Here is a 14812-nt window from a genome sequence, read left to right on the forward strand (position 1 = left end):
ATCTCGCGCGAGATTTTCCTCCCGCAGCCTCCCTGTCTCTCACACACCCCTGAGACCGGGGGCCAGGGAGGGACATCTCGCGCGAGATTTTCCTCCCGCAGCCTCCCTGTCTCTCACACACCCCTGAGACCGGGGGCCAGGGAGGGACATCTCGCGCGAGATTTTCCTCCCGCAGCCTCCCTGTCTCTCACACACCCCTGAGACCGGGGGCCAGGGAGGGACATCTCGCGCGAGATTTTCCTCCCGCAGCCTCCCTGTCTCTCACACACCCCTGAGACCGGGGGCCAGGGAGGGACATCTCGCGCGAGATTTTCCTCCCGCAGCCTCCCTGTCTCTCACACACCCCTGAGACCGGGGGCCAGGGAGGGACATCTCGCGCGAGATTTTCCTCCCGCAGCCTCCCTGTCTCTCACACACCCCTGAGACCGGGGGCCAGGGAGGGACATCTCGCGCGAGATTTTCCTCCCGCAGCCTCCCTGTCTCTCACACACCCCTGAGACCGGGGGCCAGGGAGGGACATCTCGCGCGAGATTTTCCTCCCGCAGCCTCCCTGTCTCTCACACACCCCTGAGACCGGGGGCCAGGGAGGGACATCTCGCGCGAGATTTTCCTCCCGCAGCCTCCCTGTCTCTCACACACCCCTGAGACCGGGGGCCAGGGAGGGACATCTCGCGCGAGATTTTCCTCCCGCAGCCTCCCTGTCTCTCACACACCCCTGAGACCGGGGGCCAGGGAGGGACATCTCGCGCGAGATTTTCCTCCCGCAGCCTCCCTGTCTCTCACACACCCCTGAGACCGGGGGCCAGGGAGGGACATCTCGCGCGAGATTTTCCTCCCGCAGCCTCCCTGTCTCTCACACACCCCTGAGACCGGGGGCCAGGGAGGGACATCTCGCGCGAGATTTTCCTCCCGCAGCCTCCCTGTCTCTCACACACCCCTGAGACCGGGGGCCAGGGAGGGACATCTCGCGCGAGATTTTCCTCCCGCAGCCTCCCTGTCTCTCACACACCCCTGAGACCGGGGGCCAGGGAGGGACATCTCGCGCGAGATTTTCCTCCCGCAGCCTCCCTGTCTCTCACACACCCCTGAGACCGGGGGCCAGGGAGGGACATCTCGCGCGAGATTTTCCTCCCGCAGCCTCCCTGTCTCTCACACACCCCTGAGACCGGGGGCCAGGGAGGGACATCTCGCGCGAGATTTTCCTCCCGCAGCCTCCCTGTCTCTCACACACCCCTGAGACCGGGGGCCAGGGAGGGACATCTCGCGCGAGATTTTCCTCCCGCAGCCTCCCTGTCTCTCACACACCCCTGAGACCGGGGGCCAGGGAGGGACATCTCGCGCGAGATTTTCCTCCCGCAGCCTCCCTGTCTCTCACACACCCCTGAGACCGGGGGCCAGGGAGGGACATCTCGCGCGAGATTTTCCTCCCGCAGCCTCCCTGTCTCTCACACACCCCTGAGACCGGGGGCCAGGGAGGGACATCTCGCGCGAGATTTTCCTCCCGCAGCCTCCCTGTCTCTCACACACCCCTGAGACCGGGGGCCAGGGAGGGACATCTCGCGCGAGATTTTCCTCCCGCAGCCTCCCTGTCTCTCACACACCCCTGAGACCGGGGGCCAGGGAGGGACATCTCGCGCGAGATTTTCCTCCCGCAGCCTCCCTGTCTCTCACACACCCCTGAGACCGGGGGCCAGGGAGGGACATCTCGCGCGAGATTTTCCTCCCGCAGCCTCCCTGTCTCTCACACACCCCTGAGACCGGGGGCCAGGGAGGGACATCTCGCGCGAGATTTTCCTCCCGCAGCCTCCCTGTCTCTCACACACCCCTGAGACCGGGGGCCAGGGAGGGACATCTCGCGCGAGATTTTCCTCCCGCAGCCTCCCTGTCTCTCACACACCCCTGAGACCGGGGGCCAGGGAGGGACATCTCGCGCGAGATTTTCCTCCCGCAGCCTCCCTGTCTCTCACACACCCCTGAGACCGGGGGCCAGGGAGGGACATCTCGCGCGAGATTTTCCTCCCGCAGCCTCCCTGTCTCTCACACACCCCTGAGACCGGGGGCCAGGGAGGGACATCTCGCGCGAGATTTTCCTCCCGCAGCCTCCCTGTCTCTCACACACCCCTGAGACCGGGGGCCAGGGAGGGACATCTCGCGCGAGATTTTCCTCCCGCAGCCTCCCTGTCTCTCACACACCCCTGAGACCGGGGGCCAGGGAGGGACATCTCGCGCGAGATTTTCCTCCCGCAGCCTCCCTGTCTCTCACACACCCCTGAGACCGGGGGCCAGGGAGGGACATCTCGCGCGAGATTTTCCTCCCGCAGCCTCCCTGTCTCTCACACACCCCTGAGACCGGGGGCCAGGGAGGGACATCTCGCGCGAGATTTTCCTCCCGCAGCCTCCCTGTCTCTCACACACCCCTGAGACCGGGGGCCAGGGAGGGACATCTCGCGCGAGATTTTCCTCCCGCAGCCTCCCTGTCTCTCACACACCCCTGAGACCGGGGGCCAGGGAGGGACATCTCGCGCGAGATTTTCCTCCCGCAGCCTCCCTGTCTCTCACACACCCCTGAGACCGGGGGCCAGGGAGGGACATCTCGCGCGAGATTTTCCTCCCGCAGCCTCCCTGTCTCTCACACACCCCTGAGACCGGGGGCCAGGGAGGGACATCTCGCGCGAGATTTTCCTCCCGCAGCCTCCCTGTCTCTCACACACCCCTGAGACCGGGGGCCAGGGAGGGACATCTCGCGCGAGATTTTCCTCCCGCAGCCTCCCTGTCTCTCACACACCCCTGAGACCGGGGGCCAGGGAGGGACATCTCGCGCGAGATTTTCCTCCCGCAGCCTCCCTGTCTCTCACACACCCCTGAGACCGGGGGCCAGGGAGGGACATCTCGCGCGAGATTTTCCTCCCGCAGCCTCCCTGTCTCTCACACACCCCTGAGACCGGGGGCCAGGGAGGGACATCTCGCGCGAGATTTTCCTCCCGCAGCCTCCCTGTCTCTCACACACCCCTGAGACCGGGGGCCAGGGAGGGACATCTCGCGCGAGATTTTCCTCCCGCAGCCTCCCTGTCTCTCACACACCCCTGAGACCGGGGGCCAGGGAGGGACATCTCGCGCGAGATTTTCCTCCCGCAGCCTCCCTGTCTCTCACACACCCCTGAGACCGGGGGCCAGGGAGGGACATCTCGCGCGAGATTTTCCTCCCGCAGCCTCCCTGTCTCTCACACACCCCTGAGACCGGGGGCCAGGGAGGGACATCTCGCGCGAGATTTTCCTCCCGCAGCCTCCCTGTCTCTCACACACCCCTGAGACCGGGGGCCAGGGAGGGACATCTCGCGCGAGATTTTCCTCCCGCAGCCTCCCTGTCTCTCACACACCCCTGAGACCGGGGGCCAGGGAGGGACATCTCGCGCGAGATTTTCCTCCCGCAGCCTCCCTGTCTCTCACACACCCCTGAGACCGGGGGCCAGGGAGGGACATCTCGCGCGAGATTTTCCTCCCGCAGCCTCCCTGTCTCTCACACACCCCTGAGACCGGGGGCCAGGGATTCTCTCTTCTCTCTTCTCTCTTCTCTCTTCTCTCTTCTCTCTTCTCTCTTCTCTCTTCTCTCTTCTCTCTTCTCTCTTCTCTCTTCTCTCTTCTCTCTTCTCTCTTCTCTCTTCTCTCTTCTCTCTTCTCTCTTCTCTCTTCTCTCTTCTCTCTTCTCTCTCTCTCTCTTCTCTCTTCTCTCTTCTCTCTTCTCTCTTCTCTCTTCTCTCTTCTCTCTTCTCTCTTCTCTCTTCTCTCTTCTCTCTTCTCTCTTCTCTCTTCTCTCTTCTCTCTTCTCTCTTCTCTCTTCTCTCTTCTCTCTTCTCTCTTCTCTCTTCTCTCTTCTCTCTTCTCTCTTCTCTCTTCTCTCTTCTCTCTTCTCTCTTCTCTCTACCGTCAAAAGCAGCAAAACAGCAATTTATACAAAAGCAAATATGTATGATTTTTATTTGCATTTAAAGGGTTACAATCCTGAAAATAATTGAATGTTTGTAGTTTTGAGCAAGTGGGAAGTTGTTTAACTTCACAGCAGAAAAATATAAACAAATTTGAGGAGGGCACAAGGGTTAATGTTCCAGCAGTGGTGTTGTCTTACCTTGATATGATGTAGAAGAAGCTCGTCATGAGGCAGGATTACTGCTCTCCACTGTGGCGGCGACCAGCTCTGGAGAGACTCTTTGTTCAGCATGCAGAACTCCACACTTCCCTGTCAAAGTCAGTTCAATTAGAATGATTACAGCCAAAACCAGCTTAAAATGCAGTTGAAAAACTCCAGTGATAAAACGTTAAAAAAAGATAAAAAGATGTTAGAAGTAATAACAATAAGGCAAAGTTTGAAATGTGGAAAAACTCATCCTTTACATGAGTAGAAACACATTGTATATCCCAGTTGACAAAAACATAACACATATTGGCCCTCACTTATCAAACGTACGTACGGCTGAAAAATGGGTGTACGTATTTTCCCTCGTATTTCTGTGTGAGGAGATAGTGGTACGTCTTCTCGTCACCACTGGATGGTTTCTATACCAAAGCCTAAAAAAGAAGAACCCACATCTTTATGTAGTTAATGAAATCCATTGGGACCATTACAACTGGTGACATCATCAAAGCCATAGGTGAAATCAGACAAACATTTCATGGCCAGGCACAGGCCTTCACTTGTAGTGTGTCTTATAAACACTTTTACCCTGGTGAGAAGGATTCTCTTGTGGGGGACTGTTAGGGACCAAGCAGTAAGGCACGAGACACAGGAGTAAGTTTAAAGGTAGGTTTTTATTTTACCCAAAAATAGAAAACCAAGTTTACAAACCAAACAGGCCTTGTGATCTGTCTCCAAGGTAAACTCTTGAGCAAGAAGGTAGTACCGGAAGGAATCAAGGGCCCACTTCATAGCCAGTGCCTCCTTCTCCACCGTCAAATATCGAACCTCTCTGGGGAACAGTTTCCGGCTGATGTAGGCGACTGGATGCCGATCATCCTGAAGTCCCTGGAGTAACACAGCTCCCAAAGCCCTGTCAGAAGCATCAGCTTGCAGATGAAAATGTTCGTCAAAGTTTGGGCTGTACAGCAGAGGTTGCTTACTTAGTGATTGCTGGATATCACTGAAAGCTGCCACTGCCGTCTCTGTCCACTGGATCTGATTGGGACTCCGGGATCTAGTCAAGTCTGTGAGAAGAGCTGCCCTGTTGGAGAAATTGGGTATGAAGCGGTGATAGAAGCCTGATAGCCCAAAAAAGATCGGAGCTGCTTCCTTGTTTGTGGCAGGGGACAGGACTCTATGGCCTGGATTTTGTTGACCTGAGGGTGTACAACCCCATTGAAGATGACGTGGCCAAGGTACTTTGATACGATGACAGTCAGCCCGGCAGAATGAAGGCGATCCAAGACAGCTTGCAGGTGCTCCTCCCACGTGTTACTGTAAATGACATCTAGATATGCTGCAGCAAAACCAGAGAAATAACAAATGACCTGGTCCATGAGTCTCTGGAAAGTTGCTGGAGCGCTGTGAAAATGCTGTTGCTGTGAAATGGAAAGGGCCCCATGGTGTCCTGAAGGCTGTCAGCTCCTGTGACCGATCGGTGAGAGATAGAGGATGACATTTTGCAGGATATTCTGGCTCAGTGCTGGTTGGTGGTGTCATCACTGTCTTTTGGAATTTCTTGTGCCTTCTGTCTGCGGGTTTTCCCGAGACTTCCCAGGTGTGGTCTCAACTCCTCATTGAAAAAGGAGCTCATTGGATTGCATGGCCTGCATTCTGTTTACCACAGCGTTACACTGTTGCTCTGGCTCCAACAAATCAAAAAGAACTGGTAGGTCTCTTTCTAGAACAGCATCAAAAGGCAGATTATCAGCAATCCCAACGTTCAAAAGGTAAGTTTGACCTTTTACCTTAATGTAGATGTCAGCTGTTGGATAAGGCGTCTCATCTCCATGAACACAACAGATAAGGATGGTGTTACTGCTGCTGACAATGTTGGGTGGTACAAACTTCCTGTGTACCAGTGTCTAATCACTCCCAGAGTCAAGCAAGGCCCCAAGAATGGTTCCATTAACTTCAATGTTTTGCATTTTAATACAAAAGTCATTTTTAAGCACATTTGTGTCATCTTAGCCGAGATGGGTTTAGTATGGCCTTCAAGTCCATGTAAATAACAAATTAGCTTTTTGCTACAGGATTTTGTTGGCCTGCTAGCTGGCTGGCCCCTCCCACATGGGAGGCTTATCTGCACTGGATGCTTCCCCCTGTTGGAACTGCTGGGCTGGTTTGTGGCTGTCCTTTGTCTGCCTCCATGCATTGTAGCTCCATGGTTGACCCTTTTTCTGTGCAGCCACAAAGACAGCGGTCAGCTTGGTAGCCCCCGTTGATGAATCTGTGTCATGCTCTTTGATTGATACCTGAAGCTCAGGGGACAACATTCTCAAATATTGTTGTAGGGTGATTATTTCACTTACTTCTTGGATGCTTTTACCTTTTGGCTGGATCCATTTCCCAAAGAGCTCCTTGAGCATCACATACAACTCTTAAGGGCTCTCATCAGGGTTGATGTCCAGGGAGCGGAATCTTTACCTGTAAGTCTCAGGATTAATGTAATTTTTAGCAAGAATGGTAGACTTTACCCATTCATAATTAAGAGAGTCATCAATGTCCATATGCACATAAGTACCTCTAGTTTACAAAGCAAATTCTAAGAACTAGGCCTATAAAAAAAGAGGTCAACTTAATATAACTTTAAATCAACAAGATGTCAACTAAGGTATGGACTCAAAAAACAGACCTGATGTTCTTCACAGAACACCAGAAACGGTCCGTCCAGGTAAACCTCAATGGCGTCCACTTCAGTTTCTGAAATGCAAAGTATGTGACTCATCAGAATCCTGTAGAATCAGTTAAATTAATTTCAATAGGTATACAGAGGAGCAGAGATTGCAATATCTGGTTAAATTGTCTGATTTGTGTATTTATTTCCTCTGGTACCATTGCTGTCCGTCTTTTCAATCTTTGACCTGGCGCTTTGCATTGTGGGAAACAGTCAGCGAAGACTGGTCTGATGATCTACTGAATATTTTGCCAGAGAAATCAGTACGTACTCAAGTGTAGTAGATGTTTCAAAAACAGCCTGAGAATTTGTTGAACCTTCTTTCTGATACAGGCCCCTGACAGATAGCAAACAGTGAGTCAGAGACGAGAGGAACTTACCGAGATGACCAGAAGCAGCAGGATGGTTTGATAACTCTGATCAAAACAGGATAACCGTTTTATCAGCAACAACAATACTCCAGTTTGAACCACTGGAGGAGGAGAGACTGGGATCTGCCTGTATCTGAAAAAAACAGCAGTTCCACACTTACAAATTGGCACACTAGTGTTCACATTGATTGATTGGCCTTTGTCAGAAAAAGTCTGAGTCCCTGCAGACCAAAGCTTGGAATTTTCCACGTCGCTAGATACATGGAAAGAAATGGCAATCTCAATGTTTGTAAAGTAGTTAGCACAACTGTCTAGGAAGGTTGTAGAAAGGCAACTCAGCAGATGAAGATTTTCCAGGAGGTGAGTGATTAAACCAACATGTAACAAAACAACAAAAGTTCAATGTAAATAAGGCAACTTACTTCATGATTAAATCAGACATGAGACCAGAAACATGTTAAAGGAAGCACGTCCTCACCTCTCCTCAAGCTAGAGCACATGTCTCCTGGCTTTATAGAGGGCCCCATTAACAAAATGGCCGCAGCTGGGTGCAGCACAACTCAAGTAGTGGGTTTACACTTTTCTCTTAAAGCAAAGAAATCTACATAAACCCTTAAATCAACCTCAGATCATTTACTCAACTAAATTAACTCTAAATAATTAAATTACATTCTACCAGTAACTCAAACATGAAAGAAATTATTAGAAAGAAAACATTTCTCAGAAATAAAACCCCTTCAAAATGGTCTGCCCCAGTGACTTCAGCGATGACATCATCAATCTGATAAATACCCAGGAAGTGCTGGGCTAGCCGCTTTTAGCTGCATGGAACCACATGGGAAACTGAACAAAAGAACAAACAGTGGTAAGTATGGATAAGACAATCAATGATATTTTGCAGTTCCAGAAACTAAATAAAAATGACTGAACTAAGTCAAGACTGTGTGTTTGCTTTAAGTTAATTTATGCTTTGATGTGAACTGTAACTTATTGCTAACACAAACAAACCTGGGATAGTAGTTAGTGCTGCAATGTTACACAAGCAAAAATAAATTAAAGCTAAATACACAACTGTAATTAATGATGTGATTTGATATTAAATAAAGACTTAAGTGACAAGTGGTGATTAAGAGAAGAGCTTCTCACCCACTTTGTCACATTGTTATGTCAAGTTTTCTATGCGCTGATTCAGCTGACTGTTAACGCCCCTAAGTGTTACCACAGGGCTAGGGTTGCAGGAAGAGAGAAACCCTGAGGTCTTACCGGGCGCTGCCATATTTTGTGTCTGTGCTCAGTTCACTGACAGAGTGAAGGATTATAGGGGGATCTGCCGGCTAGAAAATGTTGTTTCTCAGAGAGTATTACAAACAATTTACAGCTATATCTATTTTTTCTGTCTTTTGTAAATCTACAGACACTGAGGACGGCATAACAAAGCATATGAACGTCAGCATCCTCCTGGTGATAGAAGATGAGGTCGTCCTGTTGCATCAGATCAAGCAGCATGGCATGAAGGACTATTGGTAGCATATGGTAGCTATGCTCATGGGTCTGCTGTATGCAATTAACATTGACTACCAAAAGGAAGTGCAGTATACATTTAAAGTCATACAGAAGAACCTATTGAATATCGGTGGTGACCACTGCCCCCTTCAAGGGTCCATGGACTGAGAAAAATACTTCTTTGTAAAGCTGTGAGGTCGAGAGTTTTCTGAAAGCTTCCAAGAAATATTTGGACAGATCTTTTCTGAAATGTTTGTGTTACCACAGTAAGATCACCTCATTAAATGTGTAAATTACCTGATTTTATTCGTTTATTGCATCTGAAAATACTGAGAAAAGTGACCAATAAATGATAAATGCAGCAAAAGAAGGACAACTGATTTTTTGCACATTCTTGGGTGGAAATGTTTTTATCAACAAGCGGTAAAAACATTTGTAAATGTTTAGATGTGCTATTTGATCTGATCTGCTATCAAAGGTCAGAAGGTTAAAGTTGATTTGTTTCTATGACAAAACGAATAACCTGTAGAGATTATACCTTTTTTTTAATTTGTATTTGAAAGGAAGTTGAAAGTTTCCACAAAAGAGAATCACTAAAAATGTATACGCTGAACTGATTTAAGTTGACTAAAATATAAATATATATATATATATATATATATATATATATTCAATTTAAATTGATTAATTAATTTAACTCAATATTTTAGATGGATTCAACTTTTGAGTATTTTAACTTTGGAAATTGTTTGTTACCGTGTATAAACCAGCTCTCTCAGAACGCTCTGTTTTGGTGTGTGTGTGTCTCTTTAAATGCAATGAGCCCCGCCCCCTGAGATTACCCGGTAGACATCACTCCTTCACTAGCGGGAATAAAAATGGCGGACCTGCGCAGAAGTTTTGCCCTGGGCTAAGGGGGGGAGTCCATGGGTGGAGATACCAGGGGAGGGGAGGGTATTTTTTTAACCAGAATCCCACTGTGATGTCACAAGGAGAGAAACGTTGAAACTGAGCATTTTGCTCTGTGTTGGAGACACAACTTATGTAGACCACAAACAAAGGCCTGGATGGGTTTATTTAACTTGTTGTGGGTCGGTAGACACTCAGGTTACCCAAATATACACTACGCTCTGCCAATGAAAGGCATCTGATCCAACCTTCACAACAGGGTTCTAAGTCTCTGACTAGACTCTTCTCCTCTGTCGCCCCCCGGTGGTGGACTTCCAAACTCCATTCGATCTGCAGAGTCCCTCTGCACCTTTAAGAAAAAGCTAAAGACCCAGCTCTTTCATGAATACCTACTAACTTAATGATGATGGTCTCCATATTATTGATGATGATGATGATGGTTGTGACTGATTAGAGCTCTCAAGAACTGCCCTCAATGTTGTGCTTTGCTTCTGGTCACTTCCTGTCAGCACCTGTGTGTCCAATCAGACTCAAAGCTGATCGTTTGCTCTTACTGACATTGTTCCCTTTTTTTCTAGATCCTTGCTTGTGTTGTTCTTACTCTCTGATGTACGTCGCTTTGGATAAAAGCGTCTGCTAAGTGAATTGTAGAATTGTAGTATGTTCAAAAACACTGTAAAAGTGGATTTTTCATAATACTGTATGTCCTGTATAATACTGTATAAAAATGTATTTTTATTATGTTTTGTTTTTATATTTTGTATTCGTATGTCAGCTTTTCCCACACACATTCATTTTAACCTATTTAAATTATATTCACCTTATCATTTTTCATCATATTTCTAATAGTCAACAGTGAATCTGTGTCGTAGGTCGGAACCTTTTAGAGGTTGGACGCGTTTCCGGAAGTTGTCAGCCGTGAGCACCGCATCCACTGAAATGAGTTTTGAGTGGCCCTGGCAGTATAATTTCCCACCGTTTTTTACGTGAGTCAACTTTTTTACAAACCATTTGTACTACGACAGCTTTAAATAAGGAACAAATACACATTCTCTGCATGTTTCTGAAACGAGGTGTTGTTGATTTGCTTCTTCCATCATGTTAGCAGCTAACGAGCTAAAACAAAACAGATTGCTAGGGAAGTGATTTACACACCTTGCTACACACATACCTGGCTGTCTTAGGTTTAAGTGACACCCTCACGTTGAGTAAATAGCAGCTCATTAAGGAATAACTATTAAGATTAACATAAAACGAGTTTATTTTTGTTAGGCTGGTGAAAGATAAGTAAGAAAACGAGTTCAGCTGTTAGCTTTAGCGAGATGAATCTGAATCTGTCTGCTTCCAAAACACGTAAATTAAACTTAATTCTGTGACAGCAAATAGTTCCCCAGCAGACTATGTGACCTGGCTTTCAATTTTATGAATGTATTTACACTTTTAGGGTGCACTTTTTCCACTCAACAACAGCTGATGGCAGCACTTTTTTTTCTAGTGCTTCATCCTCCACGGTCACAGAATTCGACGTAACACCTGCAGGAAAAACACAAAACACCTGCGCTTAAACTCAGTGTTAATATGAGGAACATGATCATTTCTAGTGTGTTTATAACAAGTTTTAAGTGTATGTTTTGTACTGTAGTACACTGGAAACCATTTTAAATAACTGACTATGTTTTTAAGTATTTTTTTTCTAGAAGGGTTTTTACATTTTGGGAGAAACTATTCTAGCAGATGTTATAAATCACTGCTCAGCGTGTTGACGTTTTATCAGCTGCTGTCATTATTATTCAGAAAATGCAGATTCATTGAATGAACCAAACTCAACAAGAACATTATAATAATTAATAATAATAAATTAGATTCATATAGCGCTTTTCTAAATACTCAAAGACGCTTTGACAGGAGACAATTGCGACTTTGGGGTTTGCATGCTCCCTGAATTTAAGAAACATAAAGTATAGTCACTGTACATGTGGTCACGTCTTGGTCTGGGGCTGCTACTTGCAGAACTTTAAGAAATAATGCGTTAAATATGTGATTTGGTTGGGTTTGATATTTTATTCTTTACCCTCTGGTGTTAATCAGCTTCCACTGTTAACAAAAGACTTTGCACACGTTTTTGGATCCTGGCTAAAAGAGATTTTCCTCGAGTGCAGCTACGAGAGAATTAGAGAGGGTTAACACTGATGTTGGGTGTTAAAAGTGTGGCTCATACATTACTACATCGTCATTTCAAAGTGGTGCAGAAAGCCTTCAAATTCTGCATAAATATTGGTCAAATCGAGGGAAAGACATTTCTGTTTCTAAAGATGTTCTGGGTGAGAGACCTCCAGACCTCCTGCCAAGATGTGTTTCAAATAGATTAAACTTAAAGTTTTTGTGCATTTAAAAACATTATACAGTGAAATAAGTTTGGTTGAACTGGTCAGTAACTTACAAATTAGTCTTAAGATCAGTATGAAAAAAAATGGTGATCGTGATTTTGGCAAAAAAAAAAAAAATAGTGATATGATATTTTTCCCATGTCGCCCACCTCTAGCTCACAGTCGGTCTTTCAGTCTGTTACACTTACAAAAATGGTGGCTATGTGTGGGTCAGTCAAACTCTTTGACACCACACTGGAAAGAAGCCCTTCATAATGAAGATAAACATCGTGTGCTGTACATTTTCATAAGAATTTCCGTAATATAGCTCAGGCAGGATCCAAAGAAAGTACTGGAGCACACGAGTCAGTTTGACCCTGAGGAAGATTCAGTGCGTCGAAAAGTTAGTCCTTTGCATAAATTTGCCGTAAGTGATTAGTTGGAGAAGGAGTCCACTGAGTTATATTTTGAATGTCCTTCTCTGAGAGCATCGACTTTAATGTACGGATGGATTGTGTCTTGACTCTGCTTCAGTGTTTTACATCTTTTGTGTTCATGTCTTTGTGGTCAGGCTACAGCCCAATGTTGACACGAGACAGAAGCAGCTGGCGGCGTGGTGCTCCCTGGCTCTGTCGTACTGCCGGCACCACAAGCTCTACACCCTGGACGTCATGGAGGCTCAGGAAAGCCCCGTGTTCAACAACAAGAAGATAGAACGTATCCTAACAGTCCACCTGAGACCAGCGTTTTAACCTAAAAACAAAATACAACAACCTGTTTGATTTGACTGTTTTGATTCGACAGTCAGAGGTTCTTAGGCCGCCTCGTTATTTGGAGTATTAAATGACACTTGACCCCTCGCTAGCTGCCCTCCATACCGCTGCAGTAACTAGTGTTGACTTACATTTGAACAGTTTAAACTACAATTTCATCTTTGTTGTCCCCACAGAGAATTTTGTTTTGCAGCTAGGTTGAAATTTAAAAACATTGAGCGAGACTTTGAACACAGACTTTCGATGCAGGAGACATGTTAATGGACAATAGAGACTGTGTGTGGAATGTAGCAGAATGCAAGCAAGCCTGTGACCCACAATCCTCTGCAAAGCACGAGATAAGTGACATGAAAGAACAAGGGATGAAGATTAATTCATGCTATTAATAAGTAGATTAATTCGGCTCTGAATCTAATTAGATCAATTATAAAACGTTTTGTGAGATTTAGAAGTAGTAAGGCTTACAGTATCAATTTTTTGACCAATCAGATCCTGCTTTGCACAATCACTAAATGGCTCTCCTCAAGTTATCAGCTTTGAAATGTAACATAAAGCACAAGACGGATGATTTGGTTACTATAGCAATATGGGAAGAGTTAGCTCACCTGTGTAGTGGTACGAGCGGAGTAGTTTAACAGGAAGTGTGCAATGGGGAAGACTTTTAAAGGGAGGGACTGGGGCGCGCTGGTGGCACAATGGTTAGGGCGCGCGCCCCATGCATTGAGGCTGTCGTCTCAAGCGGGCGGCCCGGGCTCGCATGTCGCTCCCCACCCTCCCTCCCTGGCCTCCGACCCCATCCACTGTCCCATCTCTACATTAAAGGCACAAAAGCCCAAAAATAAAATATTTTTAAAAAAAAGGGAGGGACTGAAGCGTGGCTTTAAGTTTGGACTTTCACAGTGAACTCCACAGTTACATTTTCTTTAAAGAGATAAGTTCAACGGGCCTTCTCTTCAAATTCATGCAGCCACGATGAGCAAGGCCCACTTTAGAAAATCTTGCAGGCAGTCTTTTTTTTTTTTTTTTTTTGCAGCGTTGACGGCGATATCCCCGTTGACATTAGACGTTTTAGAATTTGATGGTGTTGCTTTGGTCGCCTCCGTTTGGCTAAGTTTTGTTTACGCGACGCTTCCGGTTTGCTGTTTTGCACGCACAACTCTCAGCAGAGATAGGAAGGAAGCGAGATGGATCACTCCTCAGCAGATGAGCTCGGAGAAGATGTCACATTTTTAACATTGCACTTTGACATGATCAACTCAATATGGACGTTTAAATTGTTGACAACTAATTATTTTTTTTAATTTATTTTAACTATTTAGAGACAGGACAGTGGATAGAGGCGGAAATCAGGGAGAGAGAGAACAGGGAATGACATGCGGGAAAGGAGCCACAGGTCAGATTTTGACCTGGGCAGCCCAGACTACAGCCTCTGTACATAACTAACCACCGGACCACAGGATCCCCGATTTTTGCCGACAATGTTGACTAATTGTCACCCTGTCAGATATAAGAGATCAATCAATCAATCAATTTTTATTTGTATAGCGTCAACTCATAACAAGTGTTATCTCGAGACACTTTACAAGAAGCAGGTAAAAGACCTTACTTATTGCTATATTACAAAGATCCGGCCTATCCATCATGAGCACTTTAGCAAAGCAGCAAAAGTTACAGTGGTAAGAAAAAAACTGCCTTATTAAAAGGCAGAAATCTTCGGCCGGATCCCCGGCTCATGACGACACAGCCTTCACAGGTCTAGACTGCGCCGGGCTTGGAAGGGGATAGGGGGAGAGATGGGATAAGATGCAGGAAGAGGGATAGAGAGCAAGGGGGGGGGGGGGGGGGGAGGTAGACCGTCCATCAGCAATCCGGTGGGGAGGGGAGGGGGTGTGTGTGTGTGTGTGTGGGGGGGGGGGGGGTTGTTCTGGCAGGCCGCCAACCCACGATCCGGTGGGGAGGGGAGGGGGTGTGTGTGTGTGTTGGGGGGGGGGGGGTTGTTCTGGCAAGCCGTCAACCAATCAACACTTGAGTATTTTCAGATT

General features: G+C 47.2%; 1 protein-coding gene across 1 annotated transcript in view; it reads left to right on the forward strand.

Moving 5' to 3' along the window:
* The first annotated feature begins 10491 nt into the window (after positions 1–10491).
* Positions 10492–14812, forward strand: part of vps25 (vacuolar protein sorting 25 homolog) — a 7772-nt gene continuing 3451 nt past the window's right edge. The window contains exons 1-2 of the mRNA XM_061028236.1: positions 10492–10617; positions 12569–12714. Of these exons, the coding sequence (XP_060884219.1) occupies positions 10571–10617; positions 12569–12714 (193 nt within the window). The 5' untranslated portion in view covers positions 10492–10570. The remainder of the gene's footprint in view (positions 10618–12568; positions 12715–14812) is intronic.

Source organism: Labrus mixtus, chromosome 21, assembly GCF_963584025.1.
Source record: "Labrus mixtus chromosome 21, fLabMix1.1, whole genome shotgun sequence".
In the NCBI taxonomy this organism is placed as follows: Eukaryota; Metazoa; Chordata; class Actinopteri; order Labriformes; family Labridae; genus Labrus; species Labrus mixtus.